At 39.2% G+C, this 22,363-nt stretch overlaps 2 protein-coding genes across 3 annotated transcripts in view; one reads left to right on the top strand and one right to left on the bottom strand.

Moving 5' to 3' along the window:
* Positions 1–1,594: 1,594 nt before the first annotated feature.
* ARG1 (arginase 1) lies at positions 1,595–12,619 on the top strand. The gene is made up of 6 exons (XM_088023870.1): positions 1,595–1,651; positions 5,239–5,311; positions 7,665–7,839; positions 11,788–11,892; positions 12,094–12,230; positions 12,453–12,619. The coding sequence occupies exons 1-6, from the start codon at positions 1,595–1,597 to the stop codon at positions 12,617–12,619; spliced, it is 714 nt and encodes a 237-aa protein (XP_087879996.1).
* Positions 12,620–15,130: 2,511 nt separating this feature from the next.
* Positions 15,131–22,363, bottom strand: part of MED23 (mediator complex subunit 23) — a 41,623-nt gene continuing 34,390 nt past the window's right edge. For both annotated transcript variants that reach the window (XM_028125325.2, XM_028125321.2), the window contains 6 exons: positions 22,080–22,245; positions 21,442–21,514; positions 20,265–20,479; positions 19,205–19,325; positions 18,075–18,206; positions 15,131–15,998 (listed from right to left, as the gene is read on the bottom strand). In XM_028125325.2, coding sequence (XP_027981126.1) covers positions 15,831–15,998; positions 18,075–18,206; positions 19,205–19,325; positions 20,265–20,479; positions 21,442–21,514; positions 22,080–22,245 — 875 coding nt within the window. In that variant the 3' untranslated portion in view covers positions 15,131–15,830. The remainder of the gene's footprint in view (positions 15,999–18,074; positions 18,207–19,204; positions 19,326–20,264; positions 20,480–21,441; positions 21,515–22,079; positions 22,246–22,363) is intronic.

The following is a 22,363-nucleotide window of genomic DNA, read 5'->3' as shown; positions in this document are numbered from 1 at the left end:
TGTGTTCCCTCTCTCGCTGTGTCTCTCTGTCAAATAAATAAATAAAATCTTTAAAAAGAGAGAGAGAGAGAGAAAATGGTCCTATCAAAATGGACCTGCGAGTCCTTGGTTTCCTCATTCACCCATTCAATAAATATTTGAGTGGGATCACACATCAGCGCTGTTCTCAGCACGGGGGATAATACAGTAGACAAAATTCCCTGCTCTTATGGTATTTAAATACTCCACAATATTCTCTTCCATCAATAGGAAAAGGACATTAGTGTCTACTAAATGAATTGTCCCTTTAAATGCCATTGATATCACTTTACAGTTGGAGGAATTTTTAGGGTGCATTTCTCTTAAATCCATACTTTTGCCTGACGATAAACAACGCCCAGGGACACACAGGTTTGACAGACACGGAGAGCTGACACTTCACCCGTGTTTGGACTGTAAAGCCCGATGGTTAGGTGGATGCAGAATGCCAGTGAATCACGGCCCTTCCTCTACCACCTGTGCACAGCATTTGGCAACTTCTCTGAGCTTCAGTTTCTTTACCAGTAAAAATGGAACTAATGGTCAGACTTGCTATAAAATTGGCCTAAGAAGGGCGCTTGGGTAGCTCAGTTGGTTAAGCGGGGCTGCCTTGGCGCAGGTCATGATCCCAGAGTCCTGGGATCGAGTCTCCGCGTCGGGCTCCCTGCTCAGTGGGGAGTCTGCTTTTCCTTCTGCCTGCCGCTCCCCCTGCTCGTGCTCATTCTCTCTCTGTCAAATAAATAAATAAATAAAAATCTTTAAAAAAATATAATGAAATTGGTCTAAGGATTAAATGAGATAATATAAAAGAACAGCATCCGGCACGTGATAAAAACCTAACGTAGACTATTCTTACTTCTGATTACGACATTACAATCCCAAGAATTGTTACTTTCCCCGCACACCGTATTTCAGAATTCGCTCGGTAACATCTTTGGGTTCTTAATCAGGTCATTTTTCTTTTCAGTAATAATGGAAAAGGAAAGCCTATGCTTTCCTTGACACATGTGGCTTATGAGGCGTGTCTCATGGATTAACCATTAATCCTAGTGTGTGAGACCGGCACTCAGGGTTGCAGGGCTGGACGGGAAGTGAGAGACCGACTCACCAGGCCCAGCCCTATTCCCCACAGGAGGATTCAAAGGCCTAGAGGTGGTAGGTGCCCTCCCCTGCGTTTCCTCAGCTAGCACCATGACGCTACTTATGTGGTTATGATTAATTGATTATGATTAGAAAAGATTCTCAGGCTTAGGAAATCGAGGTTGTGGCTAGGAAAAAGTCTAGTCCTCCAGCTGACTCTGTAACATGGGAGTGAACCGGCGACATGCATACGCTCACTTCAGGATAGATCTAGACCCCAAAGGACTCGTGGTTAGTCCAGGTATGAAGACCTCGCGAGACTTCGTCTGACTCTTCCTCCGTGCGGTGGGTGGAGCCAGCCTTCCTCATTAGAATAAGGTAAACAGATTCAGCCCTGTTATAAATGGAAACAAATATGTGGCCTCGGTCACTGAGGGGTTGTAGAGAGCGGTGCCTGGCTGGAGAACTCAGTGCAGCAGAGAGAAGGGGCCAGAACATGAGTTCCAAGTCAAAATTCGTAGGGATCATCGGAGTGCCTTTCTCAAAGGGCCAGGTGAGTAAAAAGCGTGGCCTTGAATAACTGAAATTCATGACAAAGTCTCAGACTTTAGAACTAGTAAGGTGCTAATGTCTGCTTAGCTCAGTTCCCTGGGACAGCCGGGCCTGAAATAGATATTTTAAAGTTCTCTTACCATTTTGCAACATTGGAGAATTATGGTAACAAACTCATTTATTCTTGTGGCTCCTAATCTCAGCGGCAGCCAATTTTATATGAATCGACTACATTTTTCTTGGCATTCTTTAAGAGAACATATTTTTATTTGAATGGAAATGGGCTGTGTCTGTATTATAGCTACTCATTGAGATTCCCATGTTCTCGTTGCTTTGGGTTTCAATAGCGCATATGCCGAGGCGAGAAGATTTTAAGAAAACACTTCGGGTTCGTCATGTCTTAAAGCCTAGAAGCATCTCGTGGATTGGCAGCAATTTTCAGACTTCTTTTAGTCTGCATAACCTAAATGTTATTGGTTTATGCAACTTGGTGAATGATTCATGTTATTTCGGGGCTTTCATGATCCTGTGAAATGTTGGTTCATGCGCTAGGTAGAATCCTTTGTGTATCTCTCTTTTTGAGGGAGGGAAAAAGAAAAAGGAAAGAGAAGAAAATCCAACTGGAAGTTGGCAACATTGAAGGGACTAATGCATTTATGAAATGCCCAGGTTGCCAACACATGCCAGCAACCTTGCACTTTGCAGTCTTTTCTTCTGGTGAGCACACTCATTCTGGCAAACAGTGTGATTAGAGACCTCGGACTTCAGCATGCATCTGTGCTTAAAGGGGGAACACGAAGAACAAAACAAAAGCAAACAAGACAGTGTGACTTGAAACTCCGAGGGTTGATATTTTGTCACTGTGGTTGTTTCAAACGGGGTCTTCTCCGTTTTCCAGCGTTCTCTTTGCCCATCTGGGCAGCGGCTGACTCCTCTTAGTTTTGAACTCATGCTTGGCACTCTGGCATTTTATTGCAAAACAGATTAGGAGAGGTCAGAGGGTAGAGACCCAAACTGCATTTGGAGTGTCAGTAAACACTGCTGCGCCTCCCCTGGTAGTCCTTCAAAGCTCTCTCCCGGAACACAGGGACGTTTTGCTGACATAGAAGTGTTTCTTCTAGCGCTCGGGATAATTGCAAAACACACAATATACTCACCTGTTCTTGTGACAGGTTCTAACGAAGACAGAATGAAAATAACTGACCAAAAGGAAGGAAAGGAGGAAGGAAAATAAAAATTTAAGAAGGAAGGGAGGGAGGGAGGGAGGGAGGAAGGAAGACAGGCAGATGGGAGAGGGTGGGGGAGGGAGGAAGGCAGACAAGCAGGTAGCAGCCTGAATATACTCTGGCCCTCGGACCTCAGCAGAAGATTTTATGCTCTGATAATAATAGCCCATCGAAGGGATAGTATTTTGAAACACAGCCTGATGCATTTTCTGGTCTTGTATTTCTTTTTCTTTTCCCCTACAGCTCTTCCCCTATTAAAACTTGGCCCCATGAGAAGGAAGCTTATTGTCTCCTGACAGTAAGGACTCAGAGAGAGATGTTTCTACCCTAAGCCCTAGCATAGGAGGAAAATGGTGGCCCACATATTAGCATCTCTCCTCAGCTAAAGGAGGTAGAAGTTTACAGATAGGCAAAGGAGAGGATTAAGGGCAGATGATTAGAAGGTTGAGTCTGAGAAAAGATTCCACTCCCTTGCAAGGCACTGAGCGGTGGGGGTGGGGTGGGGGATGGGAGCTGATGACAAAATATGAGAGAAGTGTTATATTTATTGTACAGTTCACTAAGGCTCAGAGAGGTTTAGCAATTTGCCAAGTTACTAGCCTTGACTGTGTGATTCCAGACAGGATTGTATGATCCCGAAGCTTATGCACCTGATTTGTGTTAATGCCTGTCGATCCACCACAGACTTGACGCTTGTGGCCAGTTAGGGCTGGGGGCCCAGCTTCGAAGTCAGTGGAACTAAGGAAGTGATTTCCAAAGTGGGCAGATAAACCAAGCAGTGAGAAGAGACCAACAGTGAGAAGCAGTTTGAATCAAACAAATAACGTATCACTCTGGAAAATCTAACCACTGCGTTAGCACAAAGAGGGTGTCAACTAAGGGGTCTATGAGACTTGTTCCAAAGCTTGAAAGGAAGAGGGAAACGGTCAGGAGGTTTTCTCAGGGTGACAGTTTTTTGAGCATCTATGAAGCACTACAACACATAGCCCCGTGAGCAGAAAGAACATTGGGCTGAAATCTAGTAACGGAGGAAAGACAAAGCAACCACAAAACGAAAGGCAAAATTAGAGCCAAGCGGCACTCTACTGAGGTTTAAAGAAGGGGCAATTACGTCTGTTCCAGGAAGGAGGTGTGTGGGGGTGGTCATGCAAGAAGGCAAGGGAGAAAAGGAGCAAAACGTGTCAGGCAGAGGGGTGGCGGGCACTTGGCGCCCAGAGCAGGAATGTGACATCCAGGCTTTGCCTGGCAGCCGGGGCAAGTCAGCTGTCATTGGAATTAGGTAGAAATAGCTGCTTCATTTGGTGCTGCGGCCCCAATCCTAGGGACAGACGCATGGGTCTTCTGGCACGTCTTCTCGTTGGATAACCCCAAATAACTTCCTGTGTCTACAAGCCTTGTTGGAAATTAGAATCAGAGAGCTACAGAAGAGAACTGTTTCTTTAGGCTGCTATTCTGCCAGGAAGCTGGAGAGGATTTATGGCAAGGAGGAAGTGTGTTCGCCTCTCTGACGTATAAAAACAGCAAGTGGAGCATTCTTGTCAATCCTGCTGAGTGAAGCAGGTCAGAACCTGAAATACCGGGTTGGTCTTTGTGAATTCAGCTCCCCAGTGATGAATTTCTGTGGCCTGTTTTCTCCCCAGGAGCTCAGCAACTTACCCCGTGCGGACAAGCACGTAGGACTCTCTCATGCCACGCTCAGTTTTTTCCTATGCTTTTATCCAAGTTGTTCTCTGGGTTTGCAGAGTGGCTCCACCACACCATCCCTTTTCTTGGAAACCTACTCATGCTGCAAGACTCAGCTGAAATGTCATCTACCCCATGCAGCCTTACCTGGCACACTCTGTCCCCAGCAGAGTTTGGAGCATCCTGTTTTTGTTGTTAGGACCTCTTGTATCGGCACTGAAGCAAATCTCCCAAGTACTGTAATTGGGGTTAAATATACATATTCCCTATTAGCTCATGAGTTACTCAAAAACACAAGGCCTTTTTAGTTGATTGCATCTCTGTCTCTGAGTGCTTTTGCACGAAATACATGTTCACCATGTTGATAGCGTGGTGTCTCTCACGGGAAGAGGAGACACAGGTTCTGGGATCCAAAGAACCTGGATATGAACTAAGGCTCTGCCATTTGTTAGCTGCGTGTCTATAGGAAAATGAGATAACCGTTCCGATTCTAGATGCTCAGAGTTGACATGGGACTCATTCAGTCTGCCTCGCTGGGATGATTCAAGGAGGTGGGGTAAATTCCTGGCTCTGGAGGAACTCAAAAAATGATAGTTACTCTTCTCCTGATTGAAGAATGAAGAGTTCCTATTGTGGGCATCTGATCATGTCTGAATTATTTTATTTTTTAATCATTCAGCCACGAGGAGGGGTGGAAGAAGGCCCCGCAGCATTGAGAAAGGCCGGCCTGCTGGAGAAACTGAAAGAACAAGGTAATTTTTCCATTGAAAGATGACCAGCCTGATTTCCTTCCCGCTCTGAAGAAAGGAGCAGGCTCCTGCTAAAAGGGAATGCATGTGGAATGACATTTATCCCACAGAATTGCAGCACGAGTGGTAATTTTAGAGGTACATCCTATTAAAAAAAGCAGTGTATGGAGAAAATGCTCCACAGGTATTGTTGGATGAATATCCTCACTCAAGATATTTTGTCTTTCCAGCCAGGCTATTGTATAAAAAAAATCTGGGCTAGAACTGGGGTTGGGTGGGTGGTAGGGGAGTCAGGGGAAGTGCAAAGGAAAAGTACGGGCAGCAGGAAGTACTCTGCTAGCAAGAAGACTCCCGTTTGCAAAAGGAACTAAGACAGTAATGATGACGATGATGATGATGATGACAATGATGATGGTGGTGGTGATAGCACGTAGTGTTTGCAGTGTGAATGTGTGTATGCATGTACTATACATATACATACATGAGCCTGCAGAAAGAAAATGATACAGAGTTTAAAAGGATAGGCTAACGCAAATGTCTTTACATATAAAATCCTGATGACGTATTGGCGAGGACACAGAACTGGGACTGTCGCACGTTTCTGGTGGTAATGCTTAATGATATGGCCACTTTGGAAAGCAGTTTGGCAGTTTCTTAAATAAACATCCATCTGCCTTCTGGCCCATCAAGTCTCCTCCTAGGTATTTACCCAGGAGAAGTGAAAACACATCCACACCAAGACTTGTACTTGAATGCTTCTAGCAGCATTATTTATAACAGGCAAAAGAACGGAAACAATGAAATACCCATCAACTGGTGAAGCGATAAATGACAGGTGGTACATCCACACTGTGGGCTAGGACTCAACCACAAAAAGGAACGGGCCACTGACAAGGGTAAGAACATGGATGAACCTCAAAGACAACATGCTAAGTGAAAGAGAGCAGACACAAAAGACTACCTACTGTATGATTGCTTTTACATGAAGTTCTAGAAAAGGGAAAAGCATAGGTACAGAAAGTTCATCAGCAGTTGCCTTGGGGTGGGCGCAGAGAATGACTGCAAAGGGGCGCAAGGGAACTTGGCGGGGGTAATGGAAGTGTTCTAAATCTTGATTATGGTGGTGCTTACAAGACTGTAGATGTTTCTAAAACTCATTGACCTGTACAGTTAAACTGAATGAATTTTAGTAAATAAGAATTATATGTCACGAAGCTGAGAAAAGGAGGGGGAGAGGGAACAGAAGGGTTGTGTAAATGGACTGGACTAGTCTCTCAGTTAAAAAGCATAATTTGGTCAGATTTTCTATCAGGCTAAATCTCTTAAAGGTGTTACTGAATCATAGATACAAACATATAATAAATACAATATACAATGACGGGTTAGTTCAAACACTGAACTGATCTCATGTCACAGTTTTACCTGAAGCTCTGTACCTTGATGCCTAATGCAAGTCCTAGGAAGCGCACCCAGGTCCTTAGGAACCTCAGGTTACCTGCAATTTCTCCTTGTTAAAAAAGTATAATAATTAAGCCTTTATTTCCTAGCTCACTGAAGTGTTAAGCTCATTGCTAATCATATGCTTATTGAATTCTGACAATACCACTGTGAGGCAGGTACAAAGCACAGGGGAGGGAGCTGAACTACTTCAGCAGGTAACAGATTGGATTGAAACCAAGGACTGTTAATTACAGTCAGAAAATTTAGAAAATACTGGTGTAGGGCGCCTAGGTGGTTCAGTCGTTGAGCGTCTGCCTTGGGCTCAGGTCATGATCCCAGGGTCCTGGGATCAAGCCCCGCATCAGGCTCCCTGCTCAGCGGGGAAGCCTGCTTCTCCCTCTCCCACTCCCCCTGCTTGTGTTCCCTCTCGCTGTGTCTCTGTCAAATTAATAAATAAAGTCTTTAAAAAAAAAAAAGAAAATACTGGTGTAACTGGTGCATTTCCTCTGGGCATGTACCTAATATATATTTAAAAAAAACATTTATTATAAATACAACACATGCTTATTGGAGAAAGGTAGAAAGCACATAAGCAGGTAGGGCCACACAGAGATAAAGACAGCGAGGCCGCTCATTAAGCCCAAACCAGAAGATGCTCACTGTCCTACTTTCGTGTCCAGCCTCACTGGATTGATTGCACAAGTGTTTACCGAGAGCCCAGTGTGCAGCTGAGATGACAATGTCAGGCAAAAGCAGACACGGTTTCTAGCTTTGCAACTTTAACAGTCCTCCCTGATGTTTTCTTTGCTTATCCTTTTGAAAGTACACTGTTTTTGCAAGTTCGGAATCATCCTACACAGACTGTTTTGTAATCTTTTTTTATGTAGTGACCTAAAACTTTTGCTTTTAATTACAGAGTGTGATGTGAAAGATTATGGGGACGTGCCCTTTGTTGATGTCCCTAGTGATCCTCCCTTTCAAATTGTGAAGAATCCGAGGTCTGTCGGGAAAGCCAATGAGCAGCTGGCCGGCGTGGTGGCAGAAGTCAAGAGGCAGGGAAGGACCAGCCTGGTGCTGGGCGGAGACCACAGGTCCTGCCTAATGACTCTCTCTCTGAAGTCTGGCACAAAGGGCCTAAGGGAGTATAAGCGAAACCGTGAGAGCAGAGAAAATACGAAAGGGAAAATGCTGATCAATACTTTATACTGATCTCTCTGCCTTTTAATTGTTTCGGTTATTTATTTTCTTTTGGAAATAGAGACTTAGCTCCATTTAAAGTCTTGCATTACATTTATTACAGCACAGAATATATGACATGAATGGATTTCAGTAAAATATGCATCACAAACTTAACATTCCTAAATGAATAAACACGAGGAAGTTCCTGGCCGGGTTACTATACTTGATTCCTGATAGCAGGAACAACTCATTTAAGTCAACATTTGAAAGTATTTTTCCTGTTCTAAAAGTAGTAATTTCAAACTTTTAAAACACACACACACATAAATAAAATAGTAGTAATTATATTTCCTAACAAACATTTCAAGTGAAATTGCAAATCGGGCATATTTCCTTCCTGTCATACTGTTTCCCTTATACCTGATTTTAACAACCGTGTGATCCGATGCTTTGTTCTTAACCTAAAGTACAGATTTCCTTATGTTACCTCATGGTATGTATAAACATAATTTTTACTGTTGCATATTTTTCATCAGGGTATTAAATCACTATACATATCCATATTGCCACATATTCAGATAATTTTCAAATTTTCCTGATTATAAATAATGTGGCAAAGGCCCTTTCTGTGCATGAGCCTTTTTAATGTCTACTCTTGAGGTCCCTGAGTACATTATCAGAGGTCTGATCAGATCAGAAAGTACAAACATGACAGTGGCTCTTGATGCAGGAGTCAATCACTTCAGCTCCCTGTTTTCCTCCAAAGCCAAACCATTTCCAGGGCTCCTGTGTGACAAAACTGTAATTGAGAAACTGGGACTCACTTTCTTTTTTAAGTGGAAAAATTTGCACGTGGAAATGTTAACAGTGGCAAACAGCCACAAGACAAGAAATCTGAAGGGGAAACAAATACCAAGCTGGATAATCAGTATCTAAGCTTCAAGGCAGGCTGCCTTCACTTTGAGCATCTACAAGTTCACAATTCCCTGAATGACACTTGACCATCCGCAGGTGGGAGAACACAGGTGCCAGATGGCAAATCCTAATCTTTGAACTTTTAGGTAAGATATTACTTAGCGCTTCCATTCTGGCACATTTTCTAGAGCTTGGAGTGTTTGAGTTGAACTTTGAGAGTTCTGGACCAGGCTAAGAGCGGGTCTTTAAATGTGTGGCAGGAGAGTAGCAAGTTCAAGCAGAGCTTCTGAGCACTGACTAGCAAGTGAGCACTCAGGAAACGCTGGCTGTACTAGATGCAAGGATTTCTGAGTGATGCTCCCCAATTGTAAAATAATCGGATTTTAGGAAAAATGGACTCTGTAGTAATTCACTTGAGAGAATGAAGTACTTACCAAGAGACATGAGAGTACAGAAAGCGAGCCTGATTTAATCTTGAGAATTAAATAGTGTCTCACGCTAAGGAATTTCCTGTGTGACTAGTGTTCTTATACAGATTGAATTTTTGGTTAAAACAATAATTTGCAATTTTATTAGAAGGTGGTTTCCAAAAAAAAAAAATCACAAGTTTTTTAGTAAGGCCATTGATGAAAACTTACCTTGTTTAGTAATGAAGCATAAGCTATGCTTTTCTATTGTTATAATTGTTTAATTGGCACTTCCAATTAAAAACCTGCCAGAAATACCAGCCATTTTCACTTAAAGGAAAACCAAGTGAGAGCACTGAGTGGATGGATGGAATAATATTGCAAACCTGATGTTCACACAAACTTTTTTCCTCTAAAGTATGGCGGTTGGAAGCATCTCTGGCCATGCCAGGGTCCACCCAGATCTCTGTGTCATTTGGGTGGATGCTCACACTGATATCAACACTCCAGTGACAACCACAAGTGGGAACTTGCATGGACAACCTGTGTCTTTCCTTCTGAAGGAACTAAAAGGAAAGGTAAGGGGCTGGTTTGTATTCTATTAGAAAGGAACCGTCTCTTTAGCAGAAGTCCAGGAGACAGAAGGGAAGGAAGAACCCTGGTGCCATCTTATTTTTGGTGTAATCTCAAACCATTTTCTCAGCAGCCAATAAGCTAAGGGTTGGTGCATAAAGGAAGTGAGGCTCTGTGCCTCTACCTTACTTGATAGTTTGCAAACTGACTTTACATATATCTTCACTTTTTTAGTATGTAGGGCAGAGAGTAATCCCTTATAAGCAAGTTAGCAGAGGTTCAGAGGTTAACTGACTTGCTCAAGATCACATGCCGAACACATAGCAAGGCAAGGGCCAGGACTGGTTTATAACCTACCTCTTTCTACTACATGACACATGGCCTTTCATGCTTCCCAAGCATCCCCTCCACATCATGGGACCTTTTTCAAAAATGGAGTTTTAAAATATGGATTACAATGGTTTATTATTTAACATCTTTACTGTGAGAAGTTCGTATCTACATCATAAGAGGAAGAACTAACTCCTTGCTCCCTAGAAACTTCTTTTCTACAAGATGTGAGATGACAAGGGCGCCTGGGTGGCTCAGTTGTTAAGCGATTGTCTTCGGCTCAGGTCATGATCCCAGCGTCCTGGGATTGAGCCCCACATGGGGCTCCCTACCAAGTGCAGAGCCTGCTTCTCCCTCTCCCACTCCCCCTGCTTGTGTTCCCTCTCTCACTGTGTCTCTGTCAAATAAGTAAGTAAAATCTTAAAAAAAAAAAAAAAAAAGATGTGAGATTACATTCCAGATTGAGATTTAACATTGTGGTTCATATTCGTTGATATTTTGTAGCATATCGATAAAACAATTTTTACTGATATAGCTGTAGAATATTGATCTTTATGATGATACCTGGGGATTCAAACCCCCTTGTTAAGTGCTCAGAAGTAACACTTTTTAAAAATTTTTTTATTTTGTTTGTTTTATTTGTTTCAGGGGTACAGGTCTGTGATTCATCAGTCTTACACAAGTCACAGCTCTCACCAGAGAAATAACACTTTCTGAACCAAGTGATAGGTTTATAAACCTGCAAAGTGTGTAGTTAGCACAAGGGAATAGCCACCCTTGGCTCTAGGGCATTTGGAGAGCAACCGAAGCTGCTTGAAAATCTCCCCTAGTCACTCTAAGCCATCCTTGGGATTAAGTCCTACTGAGAAGAGAAATAAAGAAGGAAGCTAAAAAAGTCATGAAAGCCACTGATTTCTTTATAGCAGAGTTTTGGGAAAGCAGGGCCCCGTGGAATTGGGCACAGAGAAGTAGATACTGACAAATGATTCAGGTCAGATCTGGGCCAGGGTGAAGGCTGGTAAAGCCAAAGCCATATAGAGCACAAGGGGAGGCAGGCATTCTCTTCTGAATTTTGTATTGTGTTTTAATGATTTCCTCGAAATTTATGTTCTAAATATAAGATATATGCAATCCAGTAAGGGCCCTTAACTTTCAATGTAAGATTTGCTCAAGAATCATATATACTAATCAAATGGAAACATTGCAATTTTAGATCCCCGATTTACCAGGATTCTCCTGGGTGACTCCCTGCATATCTGCAAAAGATATTGTGTATATTGGCCTGAGAGACGTGGACCCTGGGGAACAGTAAGTTTATTCCTTGATGTGAATTACCTTTATTTTCTCTCTTTTGCATGCTAGACATGCTGGTCAAACCTATGAGAAAAAAATTATTTTAAGCACCAAGTATATATATCAATATCTATATACCCATACAAATATTTATGTCTATAAATCAGGTGATTTTTATACTAATTGACTTGCTGTTAAAAATACATTAAAATATACATATAGTTCATAGGACTTAAATATTTTATCTGTCTTGCCACAGTGATCTTTTCTTTAAAGGGAAATAAGAGGGCATAGAGTTAGACTATTAACTGTAGGATTATCTTAATATCTCCTCTTTCATAGCTACATTTTGAAAACTCTGGGTATTAAATATTTTTCAATGACTGAAGTGGATAAACTGGGAATTGGCAAGGTGATGGAAGAAGCACTCAGTTATCTACTAGGAAGGTACGATGCTTGTGTGTGTGTAACGTAAATATTATTAAAAGGACTTACTACTGATGTTAATGATTATTAATAAAGCCTTCATGTAAAATTATGGAACTTCACTGGATTGTTACTTTTCATAAAGCAAGGTAAGAACTATATTTATGTACTATGTATTAAACCACCAACTTTAAACTGAATTTCTTTCCCATCTCTTAAAAGAAAAAAAAGGCCAATTCATCTGAGCTTTGATGTTGATGGATTGGACCCATCTTTCACACCAGCTACGGGCACACCAGTTGTGGGAGGTCTGTCTTACAGAGAAGGTCTCTACATTACAGAAGAAATTTACAAAACAGGTAGGTAAAAATTGGGATGCATGAAGAAGCAAGTGTATACATGGCCAGTGCATATTTAAACCATCTGATTTGAAAATCAAGCCCCATTGGACACTTCCAGAATGCCCATCACATGATGCAGTCACCACCGGTTTACACTCCTGGATAATATTTCAAGGCAGAGTACTGAATTAAAAATGTCAACTATTTAACAAACTACATTATTTTCCATTGTTGTTATAGGGCTACTCTCAGGATTAGATATAATGGAAGTGAACCCCTCTTTGGGGAAGACACCAGAAGAAGTAACTCGAACAGTGAACACAGCAGTAGCAGTAACCTTGGCTTGCTTTGGAGTTGCGCGGGAGGGTAATCATAAGCCTATCGACTACCTTAACCCACTTAAATAAATGTGGAAACATAATGTAAAAATCTCACAGCTAATGTCGTAATTAGTCAATCTTAATAATTTACTTAAGCTTACAGTTATCCTCCCCAAAATTTGGTCTTTCTGAAAAATGTTCTGCCTCGGTAAATATTGGTATAATTAACTATCAATTCCCTCTTGGTGTGAAATTCAAGATTTGGAAATTCTAGGTTTTGTGTAATTAAAAACACATAGAGTGGGACTCCTGATATCAGAAGATAAAGCTACCCCACCTGAAAAGGGACCATATTCCCATGTTGTTCAAAGATGTGATTTTTATAATAAACTCTTTATATTAAGGTTGTATTATGTCTATATGTTTCTAAACACATGGATTTACTAAGGATTTAAAAAGCCCACAGTGAAATCATCATCCCCAAAACACTGTAAAACTGGTGAAATAAAACTGCCTCCTGGTTTCTTCATCTGCAAAGGGGTAATGGTAAGGCCTTGTGAATCTCCCAAGTTCATTAATGTTAGATGACCATGTTTTACTTTTTCTAAACCTCAGACATGATATTAGCTTATATTTTAAGCAAGGCTGCTATTCAGGTAGCCTTTTTGGAGGTAGAAAAAAGAAATCAAACTGCAATTTGTTTCTAAAACCTTCTAATTCAGATAGGAATTTCACCTAAAATTATCTGTGGCTTCCAAACACTCCCACGGTCCTCTCACTCATTGTAATTATAGTGTCTCATTGGCTGAAATCCTTAAACAACCCAAAAACTCATCTTGGCTCAGGAATATAGTGAGGGAAATGGAATAAAATAAGTAAGAGTAAACTACAGTTGACCCTTGAACAAGATGGGTTTGAACTGCATGGGTCCACCTATACACGATTTTTTTTTTTTTTTTTGGATATAGCACAGTAATGTAAATGTTTTTCTCTCTCTTATGATTTTAGTAACATTTTTTCTAGCTTTATTGAAAGAATACAGTATATAATACATATTATATATGTAATATTATCAACAAAATATGTGTTAATTGGCTGCTAATGTTATCAGTAAGGCTTTTGGTCAACAATAGGAGTCAAAAGTTAACAATTTTCGACTGTGTGTGGGGGTCAGCACCTCTGACCCCTGTGTTGTTCAAGGGTCAGCTGTATAATCAAAACCAGGGAAGCAAACTCTTCCCCTTCTCCCCACCTTATACAGAACTCCAGGAGACTCTGTAATGAAGCTAGTCCCATGAAAGGATTTTTATTGCTGTAGTAGCTACGTGTTAAAGAGCCTCTATCATCTGATTTTTCACATGCAACCCAGAATCTTAAACCTAACTGATACTATAGACTCTGTAAGATAAATATTTTACTGAATTACTTTTAAGTAAGAGCAATTGTGATGGACCTTAAAGTATAATGTTCAATAATGTAGGCACATGGGGTTAAATTAATTAAAGCTTAATAAAATTAAAAATTCAGTTCCACATTTCAAGTGCTCCAGACATGTAGAGCTTCTGACTCTGTATTAGACAGAACAGATGCAGAATATTTCCACCACTGCAGAAAGTCCTATTGGACTATTTTTCCCCCCAGAAAGAAAAACTCTTAGGATACAATGGATACAAAGGTGTTGTTTTCCCCTCAGGTGCATTCTAAAACCAAATAAATCTATCTTCTTCTAATGTCTGATTAACAATTCTTTTAAAAGCCTATTTTGGGAAAATCATATCCCCATATTTTTAGTAAGAGAGGAAAAAAGGTAATTTTTAATAAATTAACTGGAATGTATTTGTCCTTGAGAAAGTGGTACTGATTTTCACTTCCTTTAATTCTATTTAGTGTCATAATTATTCCCACTCTATGACCTCAAAGCAATATATTCTTCAAGGCAGCAAGAATATATTGAAACTACGTTAAAAGTAATACTTGAATTCATTTCTAGCATAAAACTTCTGGAGAATTTTAAGAATATCATTAACCTAGAAAAATTACTTACGCCGTTACAGAAATTTTAAGCTGGACTTGCATGGCAAATAAAGATTTAATGATCAGAATAATATGAACCACATGGAAGATAAAGATCTAAGAGGGATGTATTTGGAAATAAAGATTTGAAGTATAGTTGGTCAAGCTTCTCTGATTCTTAAAAAAAAATATATATATATATATATATAGTAACTCTTAAGTCCCAGGCCCATGTCCATCACCATCTGTAGTGTACAACCCATAAGAACTGTTCTGTTACAACTCAGTTAGCATACTGCCTGGAACACAGCAGACACTTGCTCAGATCGAGTAATAGGTTTATTCATTTAGCAGATTTTACCAATTACTTTTCAAGTTTTTTACAATTTTAATGCTGTATCCCCCTCCCCCAAATTAAGTTGGTCTCTCAAAATCTGATAAACCCTAAACCAAAATGTATGCTATATTTAAAATATAAATACTTAAAAATTTTAAGATTATAAAAATTTAAAGAATTGCATCATTGGCTAGGTGAAAGTGCCAACCTGGAAAAGCAATTTATTTTTAAAAATAGAGATTGCAGAATCACCATTTAAGCATGATTTTATTAAGTTTATGCATTTCTATGTTATTTTCTTACATGGCTTCCAACTCATTTCATACAGTAAGTTCAAGTCCACAGCAAAGGCAAAAACTTGCCAATCTGCCTTGATAGAAACATTAACCCATTTATTTGGAAACCTATGGTAAAAATTTTAAGCCGTTTCTAAAAGAATATGAAACTGTGCTCCTGCAATGCAATGAAATCTAGAATCCTTCACTTGACAAAAATCTCTTATCCCAAAGATAAACCAAGAGATTTATGTATAAAATGATTAGATAACTATTTTACACGTGTGGTGGCCTTTAAAACAATGTATTTGAAGACTGAAGTCATTAATAATAAAAATTAAAAATAAAACCAGTGGCTAGAATAGGAAAGATTGAAAGTATCTGATAAAAGTCATTTGATCATAGATACCTCCATATTCCCAGGTAGCTCTAATAAATTGTTATGGATATGAGCAACATGTAGCTTACTTGATCTCTTAGAGACAAAATATAGATAGGGAGATGGGAGTTATAAAGTATCAATAGATTCATCATTAGAATCAAAATAAAACAATCTGAACCTCACTGCTTCTACTACATCACTATGTAGGCTTGATCATGTTCAGATTTAATAGATTTGAGTCCACTTTCAAAGACAGATGTGTTTCCCTTTCCACCACCACGCACCTGGATTTCACTGAGTTACTGGTAAAGACCCTGGCACCTGATTAGACTGAGGTGCTGGAGACCCACTACTCATGGCTTGTGCAGGCACGGCAGCTGGCTCCATCTTGCTAATGTGTGTGATGAATCGAAGACGAAGTTTTAAAGCTGGTTTTAAATTACAGATAATCTTCTCTACCTAATAAATAAACACATTAAAAAATATTTTAACCAGAGAACTTCAATTTCCCACCTTTTTTTAAATAATTTTTTTAAAAGATTTTATTTATTTATTAGAGAGAGAGAGACAGCAAGAGAGGGAACACAAGCAGGGGAGGGGGAGAGGGAGAAGCAGGCCTCCCGCCAAGCAGGAAGCCCAATGCGGGGCTCGATCCCAGAATGCTGGGACCATGACCTGAGCCAAAGGCAGATGCTTAACAACTGAGCCACCCAGGCACCCTCAATTTCCCATCTTTAAAGATTGTATAAAAATATGTATAAAATTCTTTATACATATCTGGAGATAATAAAATCAGGGAGTGGAGTGGGCTGGATAAGAAATTTCTGTGTTTTATGTTTTAACAAAAGCAAATAAAATTATTTCTCTCTTACATGAGGAAAAAAATGTGTTCTCCCTCACACACATTATATATGTGCATATAATCTATATATGTCTACACTTAACAAAAACATTAACTTACTTAGCTAGCCAGTCATCCCACTGTCAAAAGCTAACATAGTTTACACTGGAAATTTTATGCATCCAACCAGTTCACCATCCTTTTATTTTTTTAATATTTTTTTTAAGACTTACTTATTAGAGAGAGGGAGAGAGAAAGAACAAGTGGGAGGGGCAAAGGGAGAGGGAAAGAATCTGAAGCAGACTCCACACTGAGCATGGAGCTGGACACGGGGCTCAATCTCACAAGATCACAACCTGAGCTGAAACCAAGAGTTGGACACCTAATCGACTGCACCACCCCCACCCAGGCATCCAGTTCACCTTCCTTTTAAAATGCCATCATCACAGAAGCATAAAGCATGATTATATTTTGAAGTTATTTGAATAACTTATGTCTGTAACATTTATCTACAAAGCTAATTTTTTTGGTTTTGATTTGTACTTGGAATTCAAACAAAATATTAGATCTACTTTTACTTAAAATACTTTACAGAAATAAAAACATCAAGCAGTTCCATGGCTTTCTTAGCTTTATTCAAATGCTCTTTGACCTTACCAGGAAAGATCAGCCTATTAATAATTTTTCCTTTCTGTATTCCCTTGTGTCAAAGTTTCTTAAGCTCAAATATAAAGAATATGCTAAATCAAACACTTCTGTATTGGTTTCCACTCAACTCTGACAATCCTGCTGAGGCAATAAAGAAGTGAACATCCTCCCCACTCCATGTCCCTAGCTCCAAGGAAAGAACCCAGTAGACTGGGATTCATATGTTTATATGTCAGTTTACCTTCCTTTCCTGCCAGAGAAGAAAGTAACATTAAGGTATGGAGGGGAGGTCACTTCACCTATCTGCCCTACCTCAGACCCTTCTAAAAGAGCCAAGCCTCTGTTTCCTATAAAGAGGAAACTCAGCTATGACTCAAGGACATCCTTTCCACTTTCAGAAGACTTTACCAGGAAGTGGCTCTTTAGATGCTGAGTCTGAATGTGCTTCCCTTTAACTTCATTGGAGTTTATATGCCTTTTGAAGTAACACAGAACAAATCTAATGCCTAATTCAAACGGCAAGCCTCCAAATAGTGAGAACACAAACAATTCCCTAGGACTCTGAAAATTCAAGTTAAGTACCTCCAGTTCCTTCAAATACCCTTTATATGAATTATTCTCTTGATCCGCCTGGCTTCAGTCTTCTAGTTACGCTGCAATCTGTCCAATGTCCCATAGTGTACCCTAGTCACTGTGAGAAAAGCGGGATCTCCTTCACTCATTACATAGCACCTCTCTGGTCTTTTAAAAAGTAGACATTTGGACTGTTTCTTGCTAATGAGATTACTGTTAATCAACCATCTAGGTCTTTTTCAGATGTCCTGCTGCAACTATCAAGGGGAAGAAGTGTGAGAAATTATAACACGTATTCGCTAGTACTTGAATTATACATGCAGAATAATGTGTTCATGTAGCCTAAAAAGGTCTAATAATATCAACTCTTCCCCTTAAAAGAAAAAAAAAAAACAAAGTACTCAAACAAAAGTGTATCAGCATATATTCAAGTTTTCTAAACTAAATATCATTAAAAGATAAAGTTAACTTACTTGTTCTTTTACGCTGTCACCAGTAAACATATACTTCATATGATACAGGAAGTCACAGATGGGATCCATGTAATTTAAGTGGGCACTACACTGGTCTACATTCAGCAACATGTCATAAAATGCCACTCCAATCTATTTAACAAATAATATAAAATTATTTAAGTGGGCAAATAAGGCTCAAGCATTTAGAATGATGTAGTTGGACTCCATTACAAGACTAACACAGAGGGTAACACGTTCATACAAACCTCTATGTGCACTGGATATATGATACGGTCTGCATTTTTTTTTTTTTTTAAGATTTATTTATTTGAAAGAGAGAGAGAGAGAAAGTATGTGAGAGTGTGCATGTGAGTGGGGGGAGGAGCAGAGGGAAAGAATCTCAAGCAGACCTCCCACTGAGCAGGAAGCCTGATGTGGGGCTCGATCCCACTACCCTGAGATCAAATCTGAGCCGAAATGAAGAGTCAGATGCTTAACTGACTGAGCCACCCAGGCGCCCTGATAATGGTCTGCATTTACAAAGGAATCCAGGAATTCCATTTACAAAGGAATCCTATGTATGGAATCCATAACAAAGAATGTCCCCTAATAGGGCTTAAATGCAATTTCTCTTCCTAACTCCGTAATGTCACTTAAAATGAAGAGATAGACAATCTCCTTTCTAGAAACCATTTCTCAGTGTCTGAGATAACTGCAGTCTCAGGGATACTTTACGTTGTACCTTCTTGGTTCCATTTGGTGGCTCATACTTTAAGGTTCTATTCTTGTCTCATTTTCTTTTCTCTGCACTCTTGTTAGGTGATTGACTTCATCCATTCCCATGATTTTAATTAATTACTCTGTACTATAGGGCTGGCTCTCAAATGCACTTCTCCAACCTTAACTCTCTTTTCAACCTTAAGAATGAGTATTTCCCCTGCATTTCTAATTTAATACATCCCACATCAAACTCATTATAGACATATAAGTTATGGGCACACTAAATCCTCTAAAATTGTTCTTAGATCCTGCTAAACTAATTTCACTACTAATGGTTATGATGATATACAGTTTGGAAAACACTGGGAAAGAAACAATAGATCTTTTAGAACTTAATCTTATCACAGACAACCCAGGTTATATTTTACCTCTATCATACATCGAGTTCTCTCTTGCTGAAATCTTTGTAAAAATGGCCCCACAAGATGGTACACATAAAGCAACTGGAATTCAGTCTTCACTATAGGAAGAAGGACTTCAGTGAGAAACCTAAAATTTGAAGATTAGAAAAATTTCTTTTCACTTCAAATCAGCTGAATTGTTTGAACTTTGTTGATACAGCCTACCCAGGCATTTCTAGAAAATTTGTAATTTTTTGTAAAGTTTCTTTTTCTAATTAATCTTACATTCTCACTGGCTGTGATTTTCATTTGATTATCAAAATAAATTACTTCAGATTTAGGAGTCATTCTCAACAGTAAAATTACTGAATGACAGAATGTTAATTACAGGTATCCCCTGCCTGCTTTCTGAAAATTTGCTTTATGCCACTTTGCTTTTACAGAAGGCCTACATTATTATAGCAATGGCTTTTTTTTTTTTTTTTTGTAAAAGGCAAAAATTCTCTTTGGTTTTCTTTTGGTTAGCAAAAATAGGTACTAATGTAGGTTTTCTGTAAAAATGAATTGGCGTAACATGAACTTTCAGAAAGGGGGGATACGCTTCACTTTATGTCATTTTGGCTTATGGAAGGTTTCACAGGAATACTCTACTTTTGAATAGCAGCAAAAACCAGTATTTGAAATAAAACGAGAATAACCAATCTAATATAAATGCCATTCTCAAGAAATCTGAATCTAATTACTACCTACTTTATAGTCCAGAAAAATAATCAGAAAATAGGTTAATATGAGTTATTCAGTTCAAAATGCACCTTTGGGGATATATTCTGGAAAAAGCCTGCATCTGACTAAACCTCCTGAAACTGAAATGGAAAACTAGATGCCAGACTATTTTTTTGCACATACAAATTAATTTTTTCAAACAATTCTGAAATAAAGGAACTTTCTCATTATCTAGAAATTCTACTTAATCAAAACTCACTTTGCAAGTTATTCTACTGAATGAGATACATACCTCCTGTGTATATGAGATTAAAAAAACACAAAATGAAAAAGTCCAATTTACTTAAGAAATCATAATACCTACTTGGGAATGAGAGAAAGTTGCCCAATGCTAGAATGGTGCCACACAGCATGTGCAAGAGCTAACGTATAGCTGCAGCTCATCTCGGAGTAAGACTGATGACAAGCAGTGAAGTCAAAGAGGCGGAATGGATAGCCAACCCACTCTGACTCGGTTGTCAAGCTGGGACTGCTGATTACACTCACAATTCGATCATGCAGGACAATCCAATATGGCTCCTTTAAAATCAGAAGAAAGCCTGATGAAAAATACCCTTATCTGGTATTCTACCCCATTTCCAATATTCCACTCCAAAGCCTAAAATCATGGCACTTTCTCATTCTTTAAAGTTTTACTTATCTAGCTTGTGTTTTTGTGTAATGGAGATTTTGAAAGCAAAAGTAGGCGGCTTCACAGTAAGTCAAATTAAGTCAATAAGAACCTGGGGATAAGTGTCTGTGAGTTAGAGAGCTCTATACATGTGTCTGCCCAGTTCATTTAGTGTCTGATATTTACTATACAGTAAATTGTTTTTACCCATATCTATTATACAGACAACACAAGAACACATAAATAACTCAGAAATAAATACATATATTTTGGAGGTGTGTAAGGAAAAAATGATTGATTTGGAGAGGCTGAATAATCAAGTTTGGAGAGCACAGGGTTAGACAATGTTATTGATATTGAAAGATATTGCAACAGTCAACTAAGTAGACACATGTGAGGTCACAGAAGGGGTCACTGAAGAAGCAGGACCTAAGCCCGCAAAGAATGAATAGGCTTTAGAGAAGCTAACAGAAGGAAGAGGGGTTCTGCATGTCCCATTATGCAACACATCAGAAGTACTTAAAACATATCTCAACAAGCATTATTTGCATGAGCAAAGGTTCAATACGTAACATGTTAAGTGGTCAAAAGTAGATCAGATTTTAATGTCAAAGGTCAGAGTGATAAGATGGGACTGAAGGATGCAGGCACCTATAGGTCAGGTAGGTTTTTAGATCTCAGGCAGAAGGCAAAGAAAATACTCACTGCAGGTTTCTGAAGCAATAATACTATAAAAACTTAAAAAATACGGAAATACTTCCTTAATTGTGTGTTGTCCCCGTACAGGGCATCTTGCATGCATCTTATTCTTGTGGCCGACGGGGGACAACTGCATTCCATTACTATGTACAAATCACAGTTACTAACTCACTGGTAACGCAGTGATGATCAGTCCAATTGCATTCATCCATGCTGTAATATTCTCTCTTGGCACTAATGGTTGACTTTAAGTGAAGAAAAAAAAATGTGAAATTACAAAAATACTTTTATATGGTTGATGATGGATCTTATTTTGAGAATTTATATAATTCAGGGCTAACAACTGACCTACTCCAATAAAACTACAATGAATTTTTATTGAGTGAAAATTTAATATACCCAAAAAGGTAAGTAAGGCTTTTCTTAGTTGTCTCCTTTAACAATGGTTGCTGGGATGAAAGACTATTTCTACTTATTTATACTTCTCCAATCATTACCCCCTACTTTATGTTGATCTTCAAGAAAGGAATCTTGAAAAACTATCTTTGGTGAGATGTTAACATTATTCCTAACTTTATTAAATGTCAAACAGCTACTGAAGAGTAGAGGTGGGAACAAACCCATCTTCTGACACTGTCCAGGGCTCACTCCATTACATCTGTATCACAAAGATAAAATCTGGGACCAAAAGACAATTACCATCCCATATGCAATAGCCTTGGGATACAGGTTTGTCTAACAGTTCCAAATAAAATATCATTCTTTTTACAAATAAACAATGAATCTTATCACATGAAACGGGATACACACCTTTTCAGGACAACATTTAGAAGAGCATTTCCAACATCTTCACCTGAAACAGCCAAGGCCATGAGCTCCACACAAGTAACATGCAGAGCATGTGCAGCTGGGTTGGGAAACTCATTGAATCTCCAGTCGCAGTTTGGGAAAGGACCAGGAGATTTGCCAGCCATCGGTGCAGATGGTTAAAGCAATAACTGCTTATTTTGAGATTAATGGCTCACATTTGTAGTGCTTCATAGTTTTAAAAGTGTTTCACGTGTAAACATCTCATTTTATTATCAATTTATCTG

This window comes from Eumetopias jubatus, unplaced genomic scaffold (assembly GCF_037043125.1).
Source record: "Eumetopias jubatus isolate StellerSeaLion01/CBP00866 unplaced genomic scaffold, mEumJub1_p1.0 scaffold_6, whole genome shotgun sequence".
Taxonomy (NCBI): Eukaryota; Metazoa; Chordata; class Mammalia; order Carnivora; family Otariidae; genus Eumetopias; species Eumetopias jubatus.
This window is presented reverse-complemented; position numbering and strand designations above follow the sequence as displayed.